Source organism: Phasianus colchicus, chromosome Z (assembly GCF_987193195.1).
Source record: "Phasianus colchicus chromosome Z, bPhaCol1.hap1.1, whole genome shotgun sequence".
Taxonomy (NCBI): Eukaryota; Metazoa; Chordata; class Aves; order Galliformes; family Phasianidae; genus Phasianus; species Phasianus colchicus.
The window spans coordinates 44,012,778-44,036,590 of NC_143476.1; the positions used below are offsets into that span (position 1 = coordinate 44,012,778).

The 23,813-nt window shown below is 38.3% G+C and overlaps 2 protein-coding genes across 10 annotated transcripts in view; both read left to right on the forward strand.

The window, feature by feature from the left end:
- BDP1 (BDP1 general transcription factor IIIB subunit) overlaps window positions 1-19,329 on the forward strand; it is a 62,137-nt gene extending 42,808 nt beyond the window's left edge. For 4 of the 8 annotated variants that reach the window (XM_090131622.1, XM_090131623.1, XM_090131624.1 and 1 more), the window contains exons 27-41: window positions 84-471; window positions 2,710-2,826; window positions 3,226-3,262; window positions 4,667-4,750; window positions 5,269-5,467; window positions 6,395-6,552; window positions 7,182-7,320; window positions 7,728-7,899; window positions 9,033-9,093; window positions 10,526-10,712; window positions 12,013-12,229; window positions 13,098-13,140; window positions 13,944-14,235; window positions 15,604-15,790; window positions 16,467-19,329. In XM_090131622.1, coding sequence (XP_089987748.1) covers window positions 84-471; window positions 2,710-2,826; window positions 3,226-3,262; window positions 4,667-4,750; window positions 5,269-5,467; window positions 6,395-6,552; window positions 7,182-7,320; window positions 7,728-7,899; window positions 9,033-9,093; window positions 10,526-10,712; window positions 12,013-12,229; window positions 13,098-13,140; window positions 13,944-14,235; window positions 15,604-15,790; window positions 16,467-16,595 — 2,410 coding nt within the window. In that variant the 3' untranslated portion in view covers window positions 16,596-19,329. Of the gene's footprint in view, window positions 1-83; window positions 472-2,709; window positions 2,827-3,225; window positions 3,263-4,666; window positions 4,751-5,268; window positions 5,468-6,394; window positions 6,553-7,181; window positions 7,321-7,727; window positions 7,900-9,032; window positions 9,094-10,525; window positions 10,713-12,012; window positions 12,238-13,097; window positions 13,141-13,943; window positions 14,236-15,603; window positions 15,791-16,466 lie in introns of those variants that run through there. The other 4 variants (XM_031604783.2, XM_031604784.2, XM_090131625.1 and 1 more) reach the window with 3 other exon arrangements.
- A 127-nt stretch (window positions 19,330-19,456) lies between these two features.
- The window catches only part of MCCC2 (methylcrotonyl-CoA carboxylase subunit 2), a 34,519-nt gene continuing 30,162 nt past the window's right edge, over window positions 19,457-23,813 (forward strand). For both annotated transcript variants that reach the window (XM_031604781.2, XM_090131628.1), the window contains exons 1-2: window positions 19,457-19,607; window positions 22,832-22,898. In XM_031604781.2, the coding sequence (XP_031460641.2) occupies window positions 19,482-19,607; window positions 22,832-22,898 (193 nt within the window). In that variant the 5' untranslated portion in view covers window positions 19,457-19,481. The remainder of the gene's footprint in view (window positions 19,608-22,831; window positions 22,899-23,813) is intronic.

Sequence of the window (23,813 nt, forward strand, 5' to 3'; positions counted from 1 at the left end):
TTTTTAATGTTTTTGATTGTGTTAGACTTGATTATTATTTTTAACATACTCATGTTATGTGCTCTTGTTATGCGTTCTTAAAGACAGTACAGGAGGTCATCAAAACAGATAGCATTACCAAAACATGCATTGGAGCTAAGAACTGGTTCATCTTCTGCCTCTGAATGTGAGGTCGATTGCTGTGAGATGGGGAATCAAAGACAAGAAGTGAAATCAAGTGTTACTAGAGGCAAAAGCATGAGAACTGCCTACAGAAAGAAACCTGTGAAGGAGCAGAGAAGTTCAAAAACAAGCAGCCTGGTGACCCTCCGGGCTTCTCAAGAAGATGAGGAGGAAGCAGATGACTTTGAGCCTGATGATGAAGATGAATATTTTGCTCTAGAGGAAGTAAACAAAGCACCAGTGTTTGTTCCTGTAGGTCTTAGATCTCCTAAACCTATTCCTGTTCAGATAGAGGAAACGATGGAAGAGGTATAATGTAGTTGTGTTCTGTGTACATGTTTTGTTTTGTTTGTTCAAACAGAAGCTTTTATTCTAATTGCAATTTCTATTACTTGTTTTCTTCTCATCCTAGTTTAGTTTAATTCATTAAGGATAGTGTTGACAGTAGCAAGGATGTTTACTTGATACATGTACTTGGTTTCAAGTGAGACTACATCAGCCTGAGATCCAGGTAGTGTTATGAACTGTCAGTAGGTCTGCAGGGTGCTCACCTCCCTTTTAATTTATTTGGGACTGGATTTAGGCACAGCCTGACATGCTTACTGCATGTTTTGAGGCCTAGGATTGAGCAAATTGAGCATTTCAGTTCTGCATTTGAATGTTAGGGAATGAGAGAGAAGTTTGTGTGTGTGGTTTCTGCCACTGCCACACCATCAAGGAATTTTAGTGGTGTGGTAGATTGACCCCAACCAACACCAGGTCACCCATGCAGCTGCTTCTTCAGTCCCCTCTCTGGCAAGGCCAGGAATAAAAGAGAGAAAATTGATATTAAGGCGAAGTGAAAGCAAAGCAAAATAAAGAATTTAGTCACTACTTTCCACCAGCAGAGTGCTTCCTGAATAGCAGGGTAAAGTTATGCAACCGTAAGGGTTACTTGGGAAGACAAACACTGTCACAAATGCCTCATTCCTCCTATAGCTTCATCCTACCAATACTCAGTGCAACCTTTACCCCCCTTCATTTCATAGTATTTGATATTCACTTGTACACTATCTAGTGCATCCTTATTTAATCACAACCTCCCTTCTAGTCCTTTGATATATACATGGATAACATTCCCTTGGTCTGTGGCAACCCCCATAAAATGTCCATCATATATCCACTGAGTTCATTTAGTCCATGACTGGTGTTCCATTTATTATGATGGTTGTTGAGGACGGTTGAAATGGTGTGTTATGTTGAATTCTTGATGCCAAAGCTGGCTCAGGCTGATCACTAGTACAATTTCTGGTTTCTGTGGAGGTTTGTCTTCTGTTCATGCGGTTCCTGTTATAATACTTCTTTTTACATAAAATGTAAATAATAGGTTAAGTTTAAATGTATATCTGTTATAAGATCCAGCCCTATATCCCTTTAGTTCAGGCTGTAGAGTTTGACATAGCAGTAGACTCCACTCCTTCTCTGTGCTCCAATGTAACTCTTCTACTGAAGGCTGAAGGTTTTTCAAGGAATATCCTACTATATTTGGCATGAACAGATCAAAAGGCTATGGTACCTACATTTTGGCAATTACTTTTTCAAAAGCTGTGTTTTGGCTCTTCCGGAGACCACTTTTATAGTTAAGCGTAGAGTACAGGCCTAGTATTTAACTGTGGTTTTAAACTAGATTTAGACTCAGAACTCTAAGACTACAGCAAGACTTATTATCATCTCAATTAAACAAACACTAGAGAGGAAAGTGCCTCCTGCTCTCCTTTTGATTTACTACTGGGGCTGCTTCTAGTTAACATTTTTATTAATGATCTCGATGAGGGGATTGAGTGCACCCTCAGGAGATTGCAGACAACACCAAATTGAGAGGGAGTGTTGATCTGCCTGCCCCTGTACTCACACTGAGGTGAGGCCTCACCTTGAGTACTTGTTGAATTTTGGGCACCTCAGTACAGGAAGGACATTGAGGTACTGGAGCAGGTCCAAAGAAGGGCAACAAGGCTTGGAGAATGTGCCTTACAAGGAGAGACTGAAGGAACTGGGGATGTTCAGTCTGAGGAAAAGGAGACTGAGGGGAGACCTTATTGCTCTCTTTCAATATCTGAAAGGTGCTTACAACAGAGGGGTTGGTCTCTTCTCACTGGTGAGAGATGATAGCCTCAAGTTGTGCCAGGGTAAGTTTAGGTTGGATATCAGGAAATACTTCTTTACAGAAGGTTAGCTAAGCCCTGGAATAGGCTCCCCAGGGAGGTGGTTGAGTCACCATCCCTGGATGTGTTTAAAAACTGTTTGGATATGGTGCTCAGGGACATGATTTAGCAGAGAGTGGTTAGGATTAGGGTAGTATAGTTAGGTTGTGGTTGGTCTCAGAGATCTTTATGGTCTTTTCCAACCTCAGTCTATGATTCTATTCTAATATTCTATGATTCATGGAGGGATCCCGTGAAATGTTCAGTGTCTGCTAAGCATGCAGTTTATTTGGAAAAAAAAAAAGGTATTTGACAGATTTTCTGCCAGGGCTGATGAACTGAAATGCTTTCAAACTAATTTTTACAGCTGGATATCTCTGTGAATATCCCAGATGTGCCGGTGGCTACTAATGCAGAAGGTCTTTCTCATGTATCTGTCCAGCCAGTCATACAGGAGGAGGAAAAAAGAAATGCCTTACTAGCTGTAAGAATCTTTTTTTTTTTTTTTTCTTTGACATTGTACTCACCACTGCCATCATCTTTGTACTTTGGAAACCATCTCTCACAAACTTGATAATTATACTCTTTTTCTCCTTGGGCAGCCACTTGATGAGGGAGACAAATTCCCACTGTTTCTTCACCCTCCCTTTTTCCTTCACCTTTTCTCTCTGTTATTTTATAGCAGATACAAAGCGGTGGCCTCTGACTGATTTCCAGGCCTGCTTGTGATAGTATAGATACGGAAAAATGTAAAATACTGCCAACTTCTAATATATTTTAAAGCCAGGGTGACCTTTAGGCAGAGAATTAACCAGTATGCATTAGATTAAAATTGCAGACTGATTTTTATGTAAAACTGATGTGTTTTTTCTTTTTGTTTAAGGAAGCAACTCTGCATGAAAGCCCAGAAGCGGACAAAGGTAGATATGCAGTTATCTTGTTTGTGTCTTCCCCATTAACATGCTACCAATTTGTGGTTACTCATGGAGAAAAATTTCAAAATTCATGTATCTTAGAAAAAAATGCACATGAGGTACTGGATTCTTTAATGTTTTTGAAAAGGCTTAAGCTATTTACATTCTACTGTTCTCTATCAAGTAGGTGGACCAAGCATTGCAAAGTTTTGTTTCTTAGAGTCAGACTGCATTTTCTGTGTCCTATGCTGTAGTTATCTGTACTGGGAGAAGGGGAAACTTTACAAACTGTAAATCATAGAATGGCTTGGTTGGAAAGAATCTTAAGATCATCTAATTCCAACTCCCAACTTACAGCTTACTTGATATGTCATAAAGTGATAACAGCGGGCAGAATCATAGCTTTGTCCCCTGTATGGTCTCTAACTAGACTCTGACCAGAAGAAAATACTCTTTCTATAGGAGATATGTATCAAACCCTTACAGATCTATTGCTTTTCAGGATTGCTTTCTCTTGAATTTAAATACATTCTCAGTTTTTATAAGTAGCACTTGATATTAACTAGGTTACTGTCTTGGTTGAGGAAGGTAAAGTCTACTGTCTTGCTTTGATTAATTTCAGTACAATAATTTTGGAGGATGGAAATGTTTAGTTTTATATGGCCAGTTAGTTAGGAAATAGAAGTTTAAACAGGGATATAGTTCAGTGCTACAGGTTATGGATATCTGCATTTAAACACTTGCTCCTTTTCCATTTGTGGTGGCTTGGTTGACCATGAGATAATAAAACCAACTGCTTTGTCAGTTCTCTTCCTTAATAGGACAGTAGGAAAAAATAAGATGGGAAAACCTCATGGGTTGAGATGTAGACAGATCACTTTACAAGACAGACTTGATTTGGTGAAAGTTTATTTTATTGCTAACTAAAAGTAGAATTAAGTGATGAGAAGCAGGGAAGATTAAAATACCTTTACCCCACCACACCTGGCCTTTCCCAACTCGATACCTTCATTCCTGATTCATTGCTAATCAGGAACAGAGGTAGCAGGAGGTGCAGTCAGTCCATACTACTGGACCTCTGCCACACCTTTCTTATGCTTTTCCACTGGTCTAGTATATGGTCTTTCCCATGGGAAACAATTCCTCATGAACCAACTCCTCAACATAAACCTCCACCATATGTCTTCCAGACTGCAGTTCCTTCAGGTAGTATCATTCAGGGAATACTGAATTTAGTGGATGAGAATTGCCATCTGTCCATGAGTATCTTAATTCATGAATGGCAACAATTTAAAAAATACATTCTGCACTGTATGAATGATAACATCAAATGCTTTTTGAATGTGTGGGTAAATGAATTTTTTGTAAGTATACTTGTGATTTTTAACTTGTGTTTGAACAACTTTGTAGGAATTAGTGATGGAAGCACTGAAGCTGCCATGACTTTACTTGCAATGGGTGATCCAACGTTCCAGTTAAAAGCAAGCACTGAAGGTATGATCTGATTCATGAAACGAAGTCTTTCTGTGCATTCTGGGTCCACGTAAGGAGGAACAGAGCAATAGCTGCAGAGCTTCTCTACATGGCAGGAGGGCAAGAGTCTTTATGTGTTTAGTCCTACTGAATTGTAGCACATACTTGGGCTAGGTGACTTGGCAATGCAGCTGGGGTGGAAAAAGCAAAGCACCTTAATGGGTAGTACCAGTTGCATCACTGTGTGTTTCTGAGAGCTAATTAAGGAAGAACATGTTGGCTGCACAGATTGGACAAAAAAGAGGATCTGGGGTTAAATGGACCTAAGTGGTCTTTCCAGGCCTTTAAATTGAAACATAGGTCTTTCCTTCTGACTAGCTGTAACCTTAAATTACCATGCTTTTAGTCTAGTTTTTGGTAGATTTTCATATAGAATTTATCATCCACTTCCATTGTATGAATATTAATTAACTTTTCAAATTCTGTTCTGCTTTGTTTGCTATTCTAACTACAATGGACATGCATGTTACCTGCACAAGATGAACTGAAGATGGCCAGAAGACTTGTGAGCCACAGTGACTCAGAGCAAAACAGAGCTCCTAATCAATATATGGTTTCTTCAGCGACTTCTGACAATGTCCCTTGCAAGGATGGAAGCAACGTTAAAGTAGAAGACCAAAGCACTGGTGCAGGAACAGGTGTTGAAGAATATTTTGAGAAAAATGCAACAGATGCCAGGTGAAATTACTACTTCAGTTGATTCATAGAGACAAATTATCTGACACTGCTTACTTTTGCAAGGCTCTCTCTGAATTCTTTTCTTGAATTGCAAGCAGTCTGACTTTTGTGAAAATTCCTCAGCTTAGATAATTTTCTGTGTAATATGGAACCCCCATCCTTTTCTTTGTAATTTTTGAGGTGTTGGTACATGATTTGAGAATGTGAAACTCCAGAAGTTAATTTATGTTTGGGAGGGGAGAATGATAGAACTTTTTTTGGTATGAAATTGCTACTAACTAAGATCATTTTCCCAAAGTATTTTATGGCTAATTGGGCCAAGGCAAATCACTTAAGCGTCACTGCTACTGTGCTCTACATTTAGAACAAATGGATATCAAGGAGCAGTGATCTTCTGTCATTGTGTTTTTCAATTTTACTCAAATATTCTTAAAAGTTAAAATAGCTTGATGGGACAGTTTTTCAGAAAAAATCTAGGGATCATCATGTTCTGTTATTGGAAGATTGTTGACTGCTTGAACAAATTATCAGCTTGTACTCTTCTGAAAAACTGTAATTGAAACTTTTACTTTAAGTTCAACAGTTCCTTTATTATATTTTTAACCAGAACTTAATAACATGTGATCAGTGTTAGATCACTGATCATCTCACATTTTTAAGTGTTTCAGTTATTTTGATAGAGTACATCCTAGTATGCAATAAACTTAGTTGTTCCAGTAGTTACCAGTGTAGCTGATGCTTTGTTTTTTTTTTTTCTGCCACATAATGCCTCCTCTGTCAGCTGTATTTCATCTGTTCTTTGTCATCTGTTTTACCTCTCTCATCTTTTTTGTACACCATCTTTGCTGAAAATGATAATTTTATCTTACTGCTAGCTTTCAAGAAATCAAGAGCTGTGTTGATGGCATTTCTCCTTCTTACCTTTAGCAATAACTCTCTGCCTATGGTGAATAGTATGAGACTGAGAAGAGGCAGTCTCCAGAAGTCAAATCCAAACACAGGAGTACTGAAGTCTAATGAAAGTGTAATTCAAAAACCTCTTAATACAAATATAGTTATGGAACAGCTAGACAGCATTCAAAGTGGTAAGCCTGTTTTGAAAATATTTTTTTCTAGTGGGCTCATGGCTTTTTATAAGGATTTTTTTCAATTCCTGTTCACAGATGTTCAGTACTATAACATGAGATATTCACTTATTGTAGTTTTATACATAAACAAAAGCCTCGATTTAAAATTAAATGAAATGTAAAAATCAATTACTGGGCTGGCAATGTCAGAAGTACAATACAGTGTGCTTTCTTTCTGTTATTACTGTCTTTGTTTTCCATCAAAACCGAAAGGGGAGATGTACAGGATAGTTTTGTTTTTCGTAACACAGTTACAGAAAGTAGTGGTGTGTAAGGTGTTCGCATTTTCAGTTTTTAATTATCTCCATGGCACTGGCAAAGAGCACAAAATACCAAGGCAAGATGATATACATGTGTATATATATGTATATAAATATGAGACATTAATGTAACCTATATATATACCAGCATTTTTAAATATAAAATATATGATGTGTATAACAATAAACTTTAATATGTATGTTTATGCAGTTCTACATATATACATGTTAAATACAAAACCTTAAATGTAAAAATTATGTACAGGATTGTGCACAAATGACATAATGTAACTTATCTATCTTAAAATACAACTTTATATATCTTAGAGTCTATGGACTTGAGAGGGACTACAGAAACACAGAAGGTGGAACAGGTCAGAGTTGGACCAACTTCAAGGGATACTTCTGTCCTTAAGAATTTTGCAACTGGTATGCAATTTGTCAAGCAAATGGACAACAAAGGGAGGTAGGAAGAAATCATCAGCTAATACTGACTTTATTCCTAGAGTCTTCTAAAATAAGCAGCTGAGGTGTGTGTGTGTGTAGCACATTTATGATGGAAATTGTATGCTTATGGATATTGCATATGTGTTAATGCATAGAAGTTTAATTTAGACTTCTATTTCTAAGGTTCTTATTTCTTAAATGTTACCTTATTAATAAAGTCTCAAGTTAGTGGTGTTAGGGAGGTTTTTTACTGAAATGCTTTATGTAGATTTGTTTAAAGGATATGCATTTTCTTTAGTAATTTTTAAACAGGTAAATATGGAAGCTTTACATTAAATGTATAATTAGAATCATGTTATATAGAGGTTAGCCCATACAGAGGGTACCCTTAATTGGTTTCAAACTACCTGGATATGTATCTTACAGAACACAGAAAGAGATGAAAGATGCTTGTGAAACTTCTGGGAACTTGTCAGCAGAATGTGAGAAATCTCTCCTTGGACTAGAGGATTATCTGGATGAAAGTTCTGTGGACAGATCAGCTGCTCAAAATCATTCTCCTGTCAAGAACAGTCAGTGTACAGCCAGCTTTGCTCAGGTAAGTAATTTAATTTAATTACAGTCTGGAAATGTCCAGTTTCTCAAACTCTGTTTTACACACCTGGTATTTCAGATGGTGAATGAAACCTCCTTTTTTTCTTTTTTTCTTTTTTCTTTTTGCACAGGTATAGTCATATTTAATCATTCCAACAAGCCTCAGTTTTTAGGATTTCAGCAATAAATGATGCTTGTTAGCAAAATGTTAAGAATTTCTCAAGAGTTTTGATGGAAGAAATACCTGTGACTCCAGTATCATTCAGCCTGGCCTCTTCTTGTTAAATATATTTAAACAAAAATTATATATTGCAGGGACAATGGATTTTCATTGTCACCTTCATTTGCTTGCTTAAAACAAACTTAGTTTTGCTCAAATAAACTTTATCCTTTGCTGTACTCCTTCTCATTTCTATGCATAACTAACTTTTACATATACCTATTTGGCCATGGTAATGTATATGTTTCACGTGTTTAGTTTTGCAGTGGTTTATGCTGTTCTAGCATAAATAAGTACCTTATTTTTTCCTGAGGAGGGGTTCATTCACACTTCCTTTCAAACCTCCAGCATTGCTTGATACCAGTGTACTTGCAGTTACTGTGGAATGGCTGACGACCAGTAACTTGTTTCCTCAGTGCAACCTGTAGATGTGTCATATTAGAACAAAGCACAAAAAAGACTGTGCTCATAATGCAGTGGCAGAAATGGTAGGAGGAGGCAGCTTACAGTGGAGTACTCTTTTTCTTAACAAAGGCACATACTATAGAAGACATAAAATAAGTGTGTTGCAGAGCTTGGTGCTTCTCTTTGGCACTCAGTTGTTTTGTAATGGTTGGGGGAATTTATGGTCTTAGAGCAATTTATTATGTGAATCATCAGTGACAGAGTTGTGCAGTGGGAAATATAAATTTATTTCAAGAAAATCATACAGACAGACAGTGAGCCGCACATAAATTGCATACTGTTCTTGTTGGTCTGATATCCTTCAGCCTAGATTGCCTAGAAGTAAAAGCTGAGAAAACGCAATTTTAGGTTTTCTGGCTCTTCAGTGTTTGACATGCCTTGTTTCTTTCTTGTTTTGTAGAGTTACTTGTCAAGCTTACCATATTGTTTTATTTCAAATATTTTATTTCTAGAATGAAACACATGCTCAGGATTGTGAACAGCAACATATAAGCAGTGGAGCAGAGACTTCAGGTATAACGTGCACTAATATTTTAAGTTAGCAAAAACTTGTGTATCAGTGATGCAAAGATTAAAAAAAAAAAGTGTTGTTATGATTAATAATCTACTTAATGAACAAACAAAAGGACTGTTAGCTTAGTGCCATTCCCAACTCTTGCCTCTTATTGAAATTTCATTACTGCAAACTAGACTTGGAAATGTTATGGATGACTCCTTAAGCTTAGATATCAGTAGAAGGGGAAGTTCTTGCTCTTTCCTCCCTGCAGCAAGCACCTGCTTATTACGCTGGGTTTAGCATTTGTTAGATTCTTTGTGAGACTGACTCATTTACCTGTCAAAAACTGAAGGAGTAGAAGGAGAAAGCCTTTGTATTTTTCCAGTGGCTTAGTGAGCTATAGTGGCTCATGAAATTTTGAAATGAATGCCAGTGTCAATGAATGTGAGTAGGTGGGTTGGACTGTGCAAGGATAGAGCAAGAGGAAGAGGAGAAGAGGGAATGATAATGGAAGAAAACGAACTTTCCTCTTCAGCTGCTGTTTAAAAGTAAGGCAGGGTGCAAAGGTGATAGCTGTTTGTTGATAAAACAAACTAAAACTGAGCTTCGAGGTTTGGAACTAATACTTGGATAAGATATGGGAAAATCAGTGTTAGAAGCCCAAAATACTTTCTTCATGCAGACTGCAGTCTTCCTGCCAAATTCCCAAGCATGTGCAAAAGGAGAGTTAGTATTTATTTTCAGATATCTGTCACTCTGCTGCTCTGTTTTTGAGTCTCGTGGAGCATTTTAAATCATCTTTAATGAGATAAAAAATCAAAATGAGTTGAAGTTGCAGTAACAGCTCTACATCATTAAAAATTAGAGCTGTCTTAAGTAATAGAGTAATGCTGTTGCTTTACATTTTTGAAAAACCTTTAGAAATGTTATCTCCTCAAGTTCATTTTAATGGCAGTTGGCAGGTGATAATGCTCATCTTTCTGACTACATTTTATTTCTCATTTATTACATTTATGATGGTACTACTTAGGTCTTCTGTGTTTTATGTCTTCCCACAAAAAAACAACAGCAGACTTCTGTCACTAAAAGAAGTAACTTTTAATACCTCACAGTAGTGTTTAGAGACAGAGAGCTGTCTGACAACCACAGTTACACAGGTTCCTTACTGTTAGTACACCTATCTTAAAAGCTTCATCCCTATTAGACATTCTCAATATTCTTTCTTCTGAGGGGTAATAAGTATTCTACTGCAATGAATGAGCTCCAGAGAGTGATAAGTATCTTGTTTCAGAAGAAAGCAAGCATATTTTGCAATGGATATCCCCAGTGCCTTCTTTCATGGAGATGCTCATTACTCAATGTGGGGAGGGCATGAGTAAGAGAGCAACATGATTTTAAACCTTAATAATAGACTTTTGTTATTTCTTTATTTACCTGGAAAATTATTAGTGAATGATGACCATAGATGTCCAGAGGAAGAACAGACATTCATTTTAACATTGGTGGAAATCCTTGCCGACTCAGAAGAGTTCAGTACATCTGCTTTGCAGGAACAAACTTCAGAACCATTACTACCAGCACCGATACTTATCAGTCCAGTGAAATCAAGTGGAACCAGCTCGGCTGAAGTGGAGAGGTAAATATTTTTGAGCTTAAGTATATACTGGACTAGGAGAATTCTTCAATGCAAGATAATTGAATTATTACATTACAGTTGGAACTAAATCTGTTCAGCTTGGGAAGGGGAAAAAAAGGAAAAAATTCTGAGGTGTAGTACTTGTTGCAATTCTTTAAAGTACTCCTACATTTATGTAAGTTCTCAGGTAAAAACAACAGGTGTGATGCTCCAGCAGTGTAGAGGACTTTGCCTTGTTATTGATTGGATAGAACTTTGAGAGTGAATTTTGGCTACACAGCGTAAGAATTCTAACTCCTGTGGAACTACTGGTGATAAACAGAATTTCTGACAGGCAGAGTGTAGGGTACATCTTCTGTGTCAATGTTCCCTTACTGCTTTACATTATTTCCCTAATCTCTGCTGCTTCCTGAGATGTCACAGTCCTTTTGGAATCATACCAAGAGGGACAAGGAGTGGATGAGAATCGAGATTCAGCTGTGTGTACAAATAATACTGTATTTTTGGACTATTTAGGGCAGTTACTCTACTCTGTTATGGAAGTATCAAATGCAGTTCAAATAGAATAGCCTCTAAAGTAATTAGTTTTGACTGTAACTAGAAAAATTCCTTTCTCTGACAAGCCTTAAGATAGTGCAGCAAAATGTTTCTTTGTGGTAAATTGTACACTTGAAGCCAATACTGACTTCAAGTAGAAATGAGTGTTATCAAAGATCCATGTATAATAGCCACACAGAAATGTTCTACAAGGTGAATTTTGGCTTATTATACAGTCATGTCCTGGTTTTAGCTGGGATGGAGTTAATTTTTCTTCCTAGTGGCTGATGTAGGGCTGGGTTTTGGATTTAGCATGTCATTAATGTTGATATCACTGATGTTTTAGTTGTTGCAGAGCAGCGTGTAAAGGGACAAGGCATTTTCTGCTTCTTGTGCTTCCCGGCTAGCAAGCAGTCTGGGGGTGCACAGTGACCTGGAAAAAACACAGCCGGGACAGTTGACTCAAACTGACTGAATGGATGTCCCATGCCATATATTGAGAAATAAAACTGGGGAAGTTGGTTGGAAGTGTATCTGAGTCTCATTGGGCACTGTGCATTACTTTTCATGTACATCCTTTGATCATTACTGTTATTATTTTCACTCTCTTTTAAATTCTCGCTATCGCAACTCACAAGTTTTGGGTTTTTTTCTGATTCTCTTGCCCATGCTATTGGGGAGGAGGGAGCAAATGGCTGTGCAGTGCTTATCTGCTAGCTGGGTTACACCCTAACAAGTCACAATCATGACTTTCTATGAACAGCATTGGATCTTCCACAACTGCAGCTCATGAACTTGGTGAATATTCAAACAGCAGTACAGAAACCAAACAACAACAGAGTGCTTCAGTAGAGCCTGCTCTAAGTTTGGTGCAGACAACTCAAAAAAGGTCAGCTGCTGAACCTGCAGAGAATGATTTTCCTCTTGTCAAGAAAACCGTATCTACTGTAATGAAGAGTAACATGAAAGGCCCTTGTGAGGTGAGAAGGTAATTTGGTAACAGTGTCTTTATGCACAGTGTAGGTGCTTAACACTTAACATAATAGTAGAGCATTTTAACTATCTTTGGAGTGAGAACAAAGTGACTTAATCTGTACAATGTCAAAGGCAAATTGACATCTATAGAGTACTTTATACTTTGAATGGTAAAACAGTTTTTAGACTGTTGATTCTGATTTGTTTTTTGAGAATTTGTTCTTGGATATTTTTATTAGGCTTTCTAGTATGCAGGCTGGTAATACATCTTATTATTTGGTTCACTCACCACAGCCTTTCTGACAGCAGTATTACAGGAGGGAAAACTGACTGTCTACTGGATTACTGGCAAATAGTGTAGGTTAACTGGATAACATAATGGTTCCTGATGGTGTCTATTACAGAAAGAAGTTGTTAAATATATTCATAACACTTTTGTCCTAGTGGGCACAAGTCTAAAAGAATACCTGCAAAGAAAGACTGGCCAGCCTGTTTGGGCTTTCTGTTGTGCTTTTTGAAAATGACCCAATTGTTGGAATGACTACCATTAGTTTCTGTGACCAGACTTTGTAGTGTGATTATGTCAGGGAATGAGCCGTAATTTCACATATGATTCAGAGAGCTTTTCTAGGAAGGAACGGATAAAACTTCTCCTCCTTCATTGACCACTCATCTTGACATCCTTGTCATCTTTTCATGGGAACACCTTGAAAGTCTACTCAGGAAATAAGCTAAATGATGAATTATACTCTACTGAAGATCTGTTCTTTATCATTCCTGTTCTTAGAAGTATACATGCACAATGTGCCTCTGAGAACTTTTACTGTTTCTTGAATAGTGAGATAAATAACTTTTTTTTTTTTTTCAATACAGGGGTATTCAAGTAAACCCACAAATAGTCAAACAAGACCTTCCGGTAGGTAAATTTAAACTTGTAAAAGCAAACTGTAACTAATCTAAATGCATACTACACTGCAGTTTGATACTTGTCATTATCCTAAGTGGTCCTTATCTTAAAATTCGAAAGGAACTTTTTCTTTAATGCCCTAATACCTCAGTTTCATGGTTTCTGCTATAAATTAAATGTGTTGCATTACATAGCTTGCTATTAATTTAATAATGGTTTCTAATGGTTCTAAGAGCAGTGCTGTAGTCATTCTACTCATGAATTTCAGATTTTTAGACTAAACCTGTTACTGTCTGCTTAGCAAGTATTTTCCCTTGCCAGAGAGTGCTAACAGCCAAAGGTGTTAATGTTGCCATGCTATAACACAATTCATTTTTTTATTTTATGCTACTTTTAAAAAATACATACGCTGCTTAATCAGGTAAATCCTGACAGTACAGTTTTCAATCAGCTGAGCCTTTGAAGGATTTGGAGAATACCTGGTTCTGAAGTAAACTTGAAAGAGAGATTGCGGAATTTTAAACAACTTCACTACTTCTGTTGTATGCTGTGAAGACGGGAGGTGTAGCTGTGAAACTAAACTTCTCCAGCTTTTCCACATAATGTCTGTAAGACTTTACAGACCTTAGAAGTAGATTGCGAACTCTTTAATCTTAGTGGTGGTTTCAAGAAACAAAATGACAAAAAAATGGAAAAAAAAAAAAACATTAGCCCTCATCTTTTAAGCCACTTTAACATTACACTCATCTTTTGGACTGTGGTGTTATCAATGAAAGCAACTAGTTTCTTAATTACTCTCTATTCTTTTACAGGTAATCCTTTTCAAAAACCAGGGGCTTCAGCAAAGAAAAATGTACTTACTTCTGCCTTACTGTCTGAGTCTATTTCACCAGTAGATGAGAGAAACCAGTGTGAAACTTCAGAGAATTCAGGGAAAGCATCATTTCACAATTTAGTATCCAGTCAAGAGGAGGAGGTGACATGTAGGTTAATCTCCAGCAGAACAGAAATAAGTGAACAAGGAAAACTGGGAGATAAACATGAAGCAGCACAGTTGGAATGTACTGAAAGTCTAACAGAATCTTCAGAAACTCCATTACTCAGGTATCTATAGAATGTTTTTGTCAGCCTTTTCTGTTAGCCATTTTTTTTCCATATAGAGTTATTGATATCCTCTTTTCACTTACTATTACAAGAGCAGCACTACTCTCCTTTGCAACCTGTAAGAATTATAGGTCTGTCTTCCTCAGAAATTAAAAACTATCTGCTTTTGAAATTTGAAGTGTCTTGGACATTAAATAGGCAGATTGACCAGGAGATGTTACTGATACATCTGATAAGACACTGACTCTTTTGATACAGATATCCATGAAGCTCTAATACAGACTTAGGATAATTGTTTTTCTTAGCTCAGTCTAATGCTTGATATATGCACCCATCCATTTGTTATGATTTTTGGCCTTCTGTCAATAAGATTTGGATGTAGTACTCACTATGTTTCTACAAGTACTAATTTTAATCTTTTTCCCCATTGGACCTTCTACCCTGACAAGTCAGAGGATGTTGTTCTTATCTGTCCATCCAACTATTTGAACTATGTTTTCTTGTTTTAATATACCTTTCTATAGTATTTAAATGTTTTTAGTTTCTTCTCTCTGTTGTACTTTTACACTGTTGTACACTGTTTTTGACTGTGGTGCTCCACAGGTCTGTCCTGATCCTGTTATTTGCTCTTTCATTACATTTATGTTCCCAACAAAACTGGTTATTTGTATCTGAGATATCTACCGCAGCTGGGTAACAAATAATTGAAATTAACAATCCTTGCTTTCAGATTTACTTCCTAAACTGTAAATTCTTACTTAGCAACATGAGAAGTAGCTTTGATACAGTGTGTACTTCCTCTATACTTCGTCACTGTGACTTCTGTTTCTGCATATAACAACAGGTACAATGCTAACAACAGGCTGAAGCCCTACTACAGGGATTCTTCTTTCTGGTGTAGACAGTCTAAGAGAGTCTGATGTAGTCCAATCCCTGGAAATAATGTTGCTGTTTTTTTTTTTTTTCTCATTAATTGCATGAGGTGTGCTCTTCTGAATTCTTCCTTTAGGTTTATATCTCTGTTCCTCTCAGAAGCTGTTCTGAACATCTGGTAGTTACAGGTTCTAGTTCAGAGACAGGTGGCATATTCTTGTTCTCAAGAGTGGAGGTTGTTAAGTGTTCCTCTTACACTCTGTAAACTCCTCGTGTGCCAGAATAATCAGTAATACAGAAGTCCCTGGGATAACTTTCTTTTTTCCTTAAGAATTTTCAAGCATCTCTGAGGTGTGTGTTTGCTGTATTGTGAACTGGATTCCTGTAATACTGTTTACATATTGCTTTTATGGATCAATTCTATTACAATTCTGACTGTACTTGTTTTGAGTGGAGTGGATGAAAACCACTGGGATTTTTATCTTTAATTTGCAGAAAAAGTAGTTCTGAATCTGCAGAAGAAATGCAAAGGAAGAGAGGAAAGATCCTAAACCCACAGATTGGGACCACAAAGCAAAGTCTGAAAAAAATAACCCCATCTAGTGAGGATGATAGGGAATCTTGTTCCTTTCCCTCTAGAAGCACGTCATCATTTGTGGAGTATGCTGATGCTGTAGTTACGGTATGTTTGCCTCTGAATGTTCTTGCATTTTTTGAGATGTGAGAAGCAATGAATTAGTTCAAGAGTGAGTAAGGGGGCATGTTGTGTTCAAGTTTTGAGAGATTTGTCTGCTGCAGTGAATGGATTCTAACTTGTGCATGTCTAGGAAACTTAAAAGGGAATTAAATTGCTTTCTCTATGCACATGTATCTTTGAATGTTTTGGTTTCTTGGAGAGTTGTGGCCCATTTTTCTACTCTGCTACTTTTGCAGTAGTTGCACAAGGTTTGTACATTCCTTCAAGACTTCGGTGAAGCTGTGAGGGCCTCTGCTGATAACTGTATTAATGTGTATAGGTACAAGATGGTTATTCTGTGAAGTTTTATGACTTTGAATTACCTTGTAGCAATAGTTCTCTGTTTAAACAGACATCCCCAGCAAATACATGAAGTCAGTCAAAAGGGAATGACCACTGCCCACCCAATACACAGTCCATCTCAAAATCTTAATCAGCTTTTGCTGCAGAAATATTCCTAGTGATAGCAGAGGGATGAGAGGGGAACCTACTTGTTTTCCTTTTTCCAATAATTCCTAATTTTTTAATCTTGCTATCTGAATTGACAGCACAACCATCTACATATGCTTATAAGTGCGTGCACATGTGCTCTGTTATGAGTAGCCTTTTCTTTTTCTATTAGGCTCCACATAATGAACCATCCAAGAAGCCTCCCCAGTGTGCTGAAGATCAAGAGAAGGAAGAGGAGCCAACCAAAATCTCAGAGTATTTTTTCAGTGACATCTTTATGGAAGTAGATGACCCTGAATAGCAAATTGGCTTTCGAAAAATGGTGGGATCTTAGTACAACTAAATAAAAAGTTATTATTTTTTAGGAAAATATTACTTGTTTTAATATTAATTATGCCAAGTTTAGCATTAATTAATGTTAGTAACTTCCATAAGGATGGGATCATTTTCTTCTAAATGGATGCTTTCTAAAGGTTGACATAAGCTAAACGACTGTGTTGGTGTCACTGGACCAGAACAGTGGCTGCGGGATTAATTTTCACTTGTTTGGATTTCGGTAATGGGTGCATGATTGTCTTCCAGAAAAGTGCAATGCAAAAAATGCTTATTCTTGTGACAAGGTATTCCTTTGAATTTAATGCTAAAGACTGTGATACTGATTATACGAGTTCTTTACTTCTTTCTGTGAAGTATGCTGTATTAGTATGTTAGAAGGGAAAACCTTTTATTTACAGTGTAATCTCTGTAGATCAGGATGCAAATATGGAAAGTACCATCATAAATGCATAGTTCTGTTCAGCACTGCAGGTATTTTTATTAGCATCTCCAAATTAGGTATTTTTGTATTTAAGATGTCTTACATAAGTTAAAAGACCCTAGCCAGAAAAAACAAATGACTTTAGCTCCTTGAAAATGCATAGAGGAAAAACCTGAAAAACATTTACACAGTGATAATCTTTGGAACTGACCCATTTGAATGAGAGGAAGAGTTTAATGTTTCTCAGTATAAATGCCAGTTTCCTTCTGTTGTGATTTAACCCAGCAAGCAGCTAAGCACCACACAAAGTGGGATGAGGGAGAATAGAAGTCATGGGATGAAATAAAAACTCTTTACTAAGGTAGAAAAGGAAAATGAAGACAAACATGCACTAACAGATAAATATCTCCACAATGCAACTACTTATCACTCACTAGCCAACACCCAACTAACAATACGGCTGCCTGCTGACTGATGCCCTGCTAACAACTCAAGGTCTCACTACGTGCAGACTGATGCCCTGCCAACTGCAATCAGTGGCCCCTCCCACATCTTTACAGCCTTCTGCATGATGTCATGTGGTATGGAGTAAACCCCTGGCTTCATTCATGCCAGCTGTCCTGGCTTTGTCCTGTGTGGTGTCTCTTCCCCACTGAGCCCTGGGATTGCACACATCTCTCAGCAAGAACCGCAGCTGTGCTATCAACATTGTCTCAGCTGGAACCAGGACATCTTCTGAATTTGAAAACAAAGGGATTAGATGGAGTTTCTTCTTGTTTCTTCATGTAGGTGTATGTCTGTAGTGATGTCCTTTGTTGCACTTATTCAAAGGAGTACCAACAACTGAATTTACACAGCTGTTGAGGTTGCTTTCAGGATTTCTACTTGGAAGCAGTTATATTTGAACGTTTTCCTCATGTTCCACGTCTGCTTGTACTGAAACTCACCATAAAATTTTGGTGCAGCTTGCGATTTTAGCTTATTTTTTTTTTCTTGCTTAGAAAAATTGTCTTGTTGAATTACAAAAGTTGTTTTGAGTTCTTACAGGTAGCCACTGAGAGGTCAAGTAATTCTTAAACGTTATTACATAAAAAAGAGCATGTAGATGTAAGTAGTCCAGCTATTTCTCCTGGTAATTATTAACAGCAAATATTTTTGCAAAAGAAACTGTTAAAGAAGAGAAATTTGAATTGTATTATGCTCTGCAGAAATCCATCTTCACCTTGGGGCTGGGTAGTAATTTACTTGCAGATATTCTCATGTAATCATTTACTGAATTTTCAAATACTTTGAAGTTTGAGAATGTTTAGCAGTGCTTATGAATGAACATTTTAAAACTTTGTCAATAATGAAAAATACACAGAAAAATTACTGCTATTGCAAGTTGCTGTATTAGGAGACTTCTGTCAAGCGCATTGCCCAGAGAGGTTGTAGATGCCCAATCCCTGGAGGTGTTCAAGGCCAGATTGGATGGGGCCCTGGGCAGTCTGGTCTGGTATTAAATAGGGAGGTTAGTGGACCTGCCTGTGGTGGGGGAGTGGGAGCTTCATGATTCTTGAGGTCCCTTCCAGCCCCAGCCACTCTGGGGCCTTGCAGCAGCATCTTGTAGAGATGGGGAAAAGGCTGGTGGTCCCAGCTTGTCTTTCTCAAAAGCAAACTGTCAGAAGAAAGACAAAACAAACAAAAACCCAACCCACACAAAGATAATCCACCACCATCAGTTTCTGTTTGAAAATCTTGGCTCTTTTGTTCTGCCTAATGCATTTAACTTGAAATGTTTGATGTAGACATTAGCAAATAGGTGACCTGGTAGATACTTCGTTTAATCTGATGCTTAGTTCTTAACACGCGTGGCATGTTTCAATTCCTTTTGCACTGACATAGCCTAAGAATACATTTCTGGGGATTTGGCTATGAAATAATTGCCGTGAATAGTATTTTCTGAGGTGATAACCATTGTGCATTTCATTGCGTACAGTTTGCATTTGTATTACTGTTCTTTACTGAGATTTAAGGTGCCTTACCTATCTTGTTAATTGAGGCCACGCTTTCTGTTCCCTCCAGTAAACCATTTGCACTTCGTTTCAAAGAACAGAGGCGAGAGAAGGTTGCCTTGTGTTCTGTAAGAGCGGAGGGTATGGCAATGAAAGAGCTGTGCGATGGGATCTCAGCGGGACTTCTGCCTGTATAATCGCCTACGATTCAATCGCCTCTGTCTCAAAGAAAGTTGTCGTGTAAATGATGTAAATAAATTATTTTATATTACTCCCGTGCTCGCTCGCGTGCTTACCTACCACGCGTTCTAACTGCGACGTTACGCTTTCCTCAGTGCTCCGCTGGGCGCCGCTGAGGCGGGCGGCCCCTCAACCCATTGGCTGCAGCGGTGGGAGTGGCGGCGGCGGGCGGCGCGGCTGGCAGTGCGGGGCCGCCATGCTGCTGGGCCGCTGCCGCCTCCTCTCCCGCGCCGGTGCCGCCCGCCCGCCCCGCGCCCGCTATGGCGAGGCGGCGGCGGCGGCGGTGGGCTCGCGGCCCGACGCGGGCTCCCCGCTCTACCAGGTAGGCTGGTACCGCGGGGGCTCGGGGCGGGCCTTAGCGCCCAAGCGCTGCTGCTCGGGGTCCCCGAGTGAACCCTCCGTCGTTACGAAGCCCGGCGCTTCCCAGAGCTGTTTGTTGGCAGCTCCCTTCCTTGAGGAGAAGGGAAGGGGATGGCACGGAGTGCCCGGGCTGCCGGCAGAAGGCGTTATCCTGGGGGAGAAGATGCGGGTGGAGTTAAATCTTTCTTACGGCGGTGTCAGCGTTGTAAATCGCCTCGCATTAATGGTGCTATATCGGCATCTTCGCCCGGAAGGTGAAAGTTGTGTTTGCGGCTGGGTGGAGAATAGGGCGGTTTTAGGAGTGGGTCGGAGAGGGTAGGAAGAAACGTAGAACACTTCGTGCTGTTCTGAATGTGGTTTTGCAGAAACCAAGCTACAGAAACTTCTGTGGGGCACCAGCATGTGTATTTATACATGCCAGGCTTCATTGTATGAATGTATTCATTATATACATGTATATAAACGTGCATAATAACACATAATTCGTGCACATGTTTGTTTGCAGATGCAAATGCAAGCAGAAAAGCAGCAGTTTAATAAATGTGTTCGCTCAGCTAAGCTGTCAGCGGATTTGTATTTGTGTGTGCACCTTTAAGTCTCAAGCTAAGGCTGGGTAACTGTTTGTAGAACACTTTGTTTTTACTTCCATTTCTAGCTTTTATGTATTTTGGCAGCAGTTTTCAATCAGACTGCAAGAAGGAAAACTGGCTCTGCTGGACAAGCCCACCTTGGAGGAGTGTGTGCTACGTCATTCAAGCAGTAATAGAGCTGGTAGTGTTAGTACTTGGTAGATATAACTGTAATTTGAGCAGCAGTGTAGATGCACATAGTGCTTTACAGACACAAAATGCTGTGAGGTGTTAAAGAATATGAAAAAAATAATGGTGTGCAGAGAAAAACAGTGCAAACAGAAGAGAGCATAGCAGTGTGTGATGAAGGTCTCACCTTCTGTGAAGTGTTTGCCTTTCTGGCTGTCAGTTTAGCCAGACAGGCCTTCATAATGTACACTGTCTGTAAAGCTAGACATGTGAAAACGTAGTTTAGCAATGAGTCTGAATTCTGGAAAATGGAGGAGAATCTGTATGAAGACTCTCAGGATTAGCTGTTATGGCTGCTTTGCTTAGGTAGCAGTAATTCACTTAGCTTATTAGGATCTTAGGATCAGTGTGTAACTTTCACTTCTTGATGCTGCTTTGAGTTCCTAGGAGCCCTCACATTAAGAGCAGAATTTTGTAGATACTGCTGGTGCCAAGGCAGGTTTACAGGAGGAAGGTGTGTTCATTCACTTGCATTTTTTGCATTAAGAGGCTACAAAGATAAGGCAGAACTAGTTTGATCCTGTGTGGAGCCATTTCTGCACGTGTTCAGAACCTATATGCATCTTTGCTTTTCCTTTGTAATATGCAGAAGTGCCTTGTTACGGTTGAAGACATGAAAGATAAGGTCAGAAATTAATTCAAATATTGGAGCAAGATATTTTTACTGCTGGCGTAAGAAATCCTTTCATGAGTTTTCCTGCAGGAAAGTAGATAAAATAGCTACAGAAGTTGTTAATCCAGAATCAGATAATGCAAGAGTTTGATTGCTGTGTCCCTTTTAATTCCCTCTGCCATTTTTAGCTGGATTTTTTCCTATTTCAAGCTGAATATTTAATCCCAGTAGTGTGTGAAGAAGCTGAGTGCGCTTAGAGGAAACAGGTTGACTGAATAAGGGGAAACAAGGACATCTCTGTGCAGTGCTGGAAAGTGGGCCAGACATTCAGACACGCAGTAACATGGAGTGCTGTGGTAGAGTTTTACAAGTATGGATTTAAAGTTGGTCTTTTGAGTGACTGAGATCAGGGTTTGTTTTCTTCAGTGGTGCATGACTGCAGTCAGACGAACAAACGTGGCTGATTTGTTCTTATTTCCCTGGGTGCTGTGAGCGGTCACTGAATTTCCAGTAGGCCATTCTGGTGTCATTTCACAGCTGAGGAAGAAAAGGGCAGCTGCACAGTAATAGATAGATGAAGGTCCAGTCTGTGCACTGTGCTGCATGCGCTCCAATCGGAGCCCAGGGTGGCACACATTGACCTGTTGCTGCAGTGTCCCCTTCTGGTGGAGGATGTCTGAGTGTTGATCTCACCAATCAGCCACGTGTGCCAGCCGGTGGAATTGCTAGGGCTAAGGGGCAAGAAGTACTTCCTTTACAAAGTCCTTCTGACAACTAAACCACTTTCAGTGCATTGGCCTGTGTGTGTGTTTTCATTTTGTTTGCCCTTCACATTGTGGTGCCTTTCAGTGATTCAGAGCTGAAGAAACCAAACTACAGCACTTGCTACTTACTAGAGTAATCCTAATTCTTTGTTCACCTCTGAATATAAAGTCTCCAGATTATTATTTTTTTTCTGTCAAATTAGGCTTTAGTATCCTCTAAATGAGCAATAGACAAGACTGATCTTTCTCGTGCTGCAGTTAATACATCTTTTTGCTATGTTGCAGTTATACTTTTCAGAGAAGTTATATAGTTCTTAACATATCTGAAAAGCCTCATTAAGGTTGACTAATACCTTTTAATCCCAAAGAAATGATAAAAACGACTGTAAGGACACTGGTGGTGAGCTGACTACGGATAACCCATACCCAAGGATACAAGAGCCTTTGTTATTCTAAGAAGAGTATTAGCAAGAGTATTGACACTTTCCTGCTTTTGGAAAGCTTTTGTTTATATTTGTGTTCTATTTAAATAGAGAATACAGGCATTTTTACCAAGTTAATTCACTCTAGGTCATTCATCTTCTGTCACAAGAGGCACAGGAGCACTTCATTTGAATACCCATGATTTATTTTACAAAGTTAGTATTTGTGAAAGGCAAACAAACACACACCAGTAAGTTAACAAAACCTGAAAAACAAAGTTTGAACTTTGTAATGAATAATTTTGGTATTGATTCATTAAGCTTAGATTGGGCTTTTACAGTTCAAACATAATCAGAGTTTTTTGTGAAGCTTGCTTTGGGATGGCATGAGGAAGCCTACGTACAGGTAGAAATGTTATTACATACTTGCTCTGTATTGTCTTTAAAGAAATAAGGTAAGTAGAAAATTTGAAAAGAAATTAATATTGCATACTGTTTTCTGTGTTTCTTTATTAAAGCATCATTCTGTCACCTATAGTTAAAATTGAAACATTTGTTTCCCCATTTAGGAAAACTATGAACGAATGAAAGCCTTGGTAACTAAACTCCAAGAAGAAGCAGAAAAAATCAGATTAGGTAAGTGTGCTAGTCCAGATTTTAGAAGGTTTGTTAAAACTATTCCTCAAATAGAGTGCTTTTCCTTTTTTTGTAATTATTTGTCCCTTAGTTGTATGTTTACTGATCATTCAGACACAATATGCTAGATGGATTGTAGCAGTCGTACAGAAATTTGTGTCATCTGCTTAAATCTGCTTTCGTCAGCTGAAAACCTTAGAGTTTATATCCACGTTAGTTTGATTGAAAATTTAGCTGACTTTTTTTTTTTTTTCTTTTAAAGTAACTGAGTTTAAATAAGAAAAAAGTTTGTAATATTGGTACTAGTTTATCACAGTATTTAGCTAATGCATTTGTTTGTCAAATGGATTAGGTCTTTTCTAATGCTGCAAATAAATTACTGGGAAAATGAAATAAATTAAAGCAGGGCTGATATAATCAAAAGATTAATTTCATTCCTAGTGAGGCACAAAGTAAGCAAAGTAAATAATGAGAAGTAGGTATTTAGAGTTGTTTAATTTTTTATAATATCAGTGGAAAGTATGTTTCTTTAATAAATTTAATGGCAGTATGTTAAAAATAGATAAGACTATTAACAAAAGGCTTTTACTCCTGCACTTTCCTCTTAACTGCTTCGTTGCTTCATCCTTCCACCTGCTTTTACAACAGGATGGTGTGACAAGTGTGCTCTTGTTCAAGTTGCCTGTTTGTCTCTTTACTTGTAAAGGGATTTATGAAGACCCCTGGTGTCCTTTTGCTGGCAAACAGAAGCAAATTTGTACCAGTTTAGAAGGCTGAAATATCTCTATTTCAGTGTCTTAACTGCTTAGACTACCTGAATTAATCCCAGTTGACTGAAGATAAGAAAAAAGTTTATAGGTGTTTAAAGCATTCAGCTTTAACTCTCCCCTGATAGTGGTAGTATACTGTATGCTG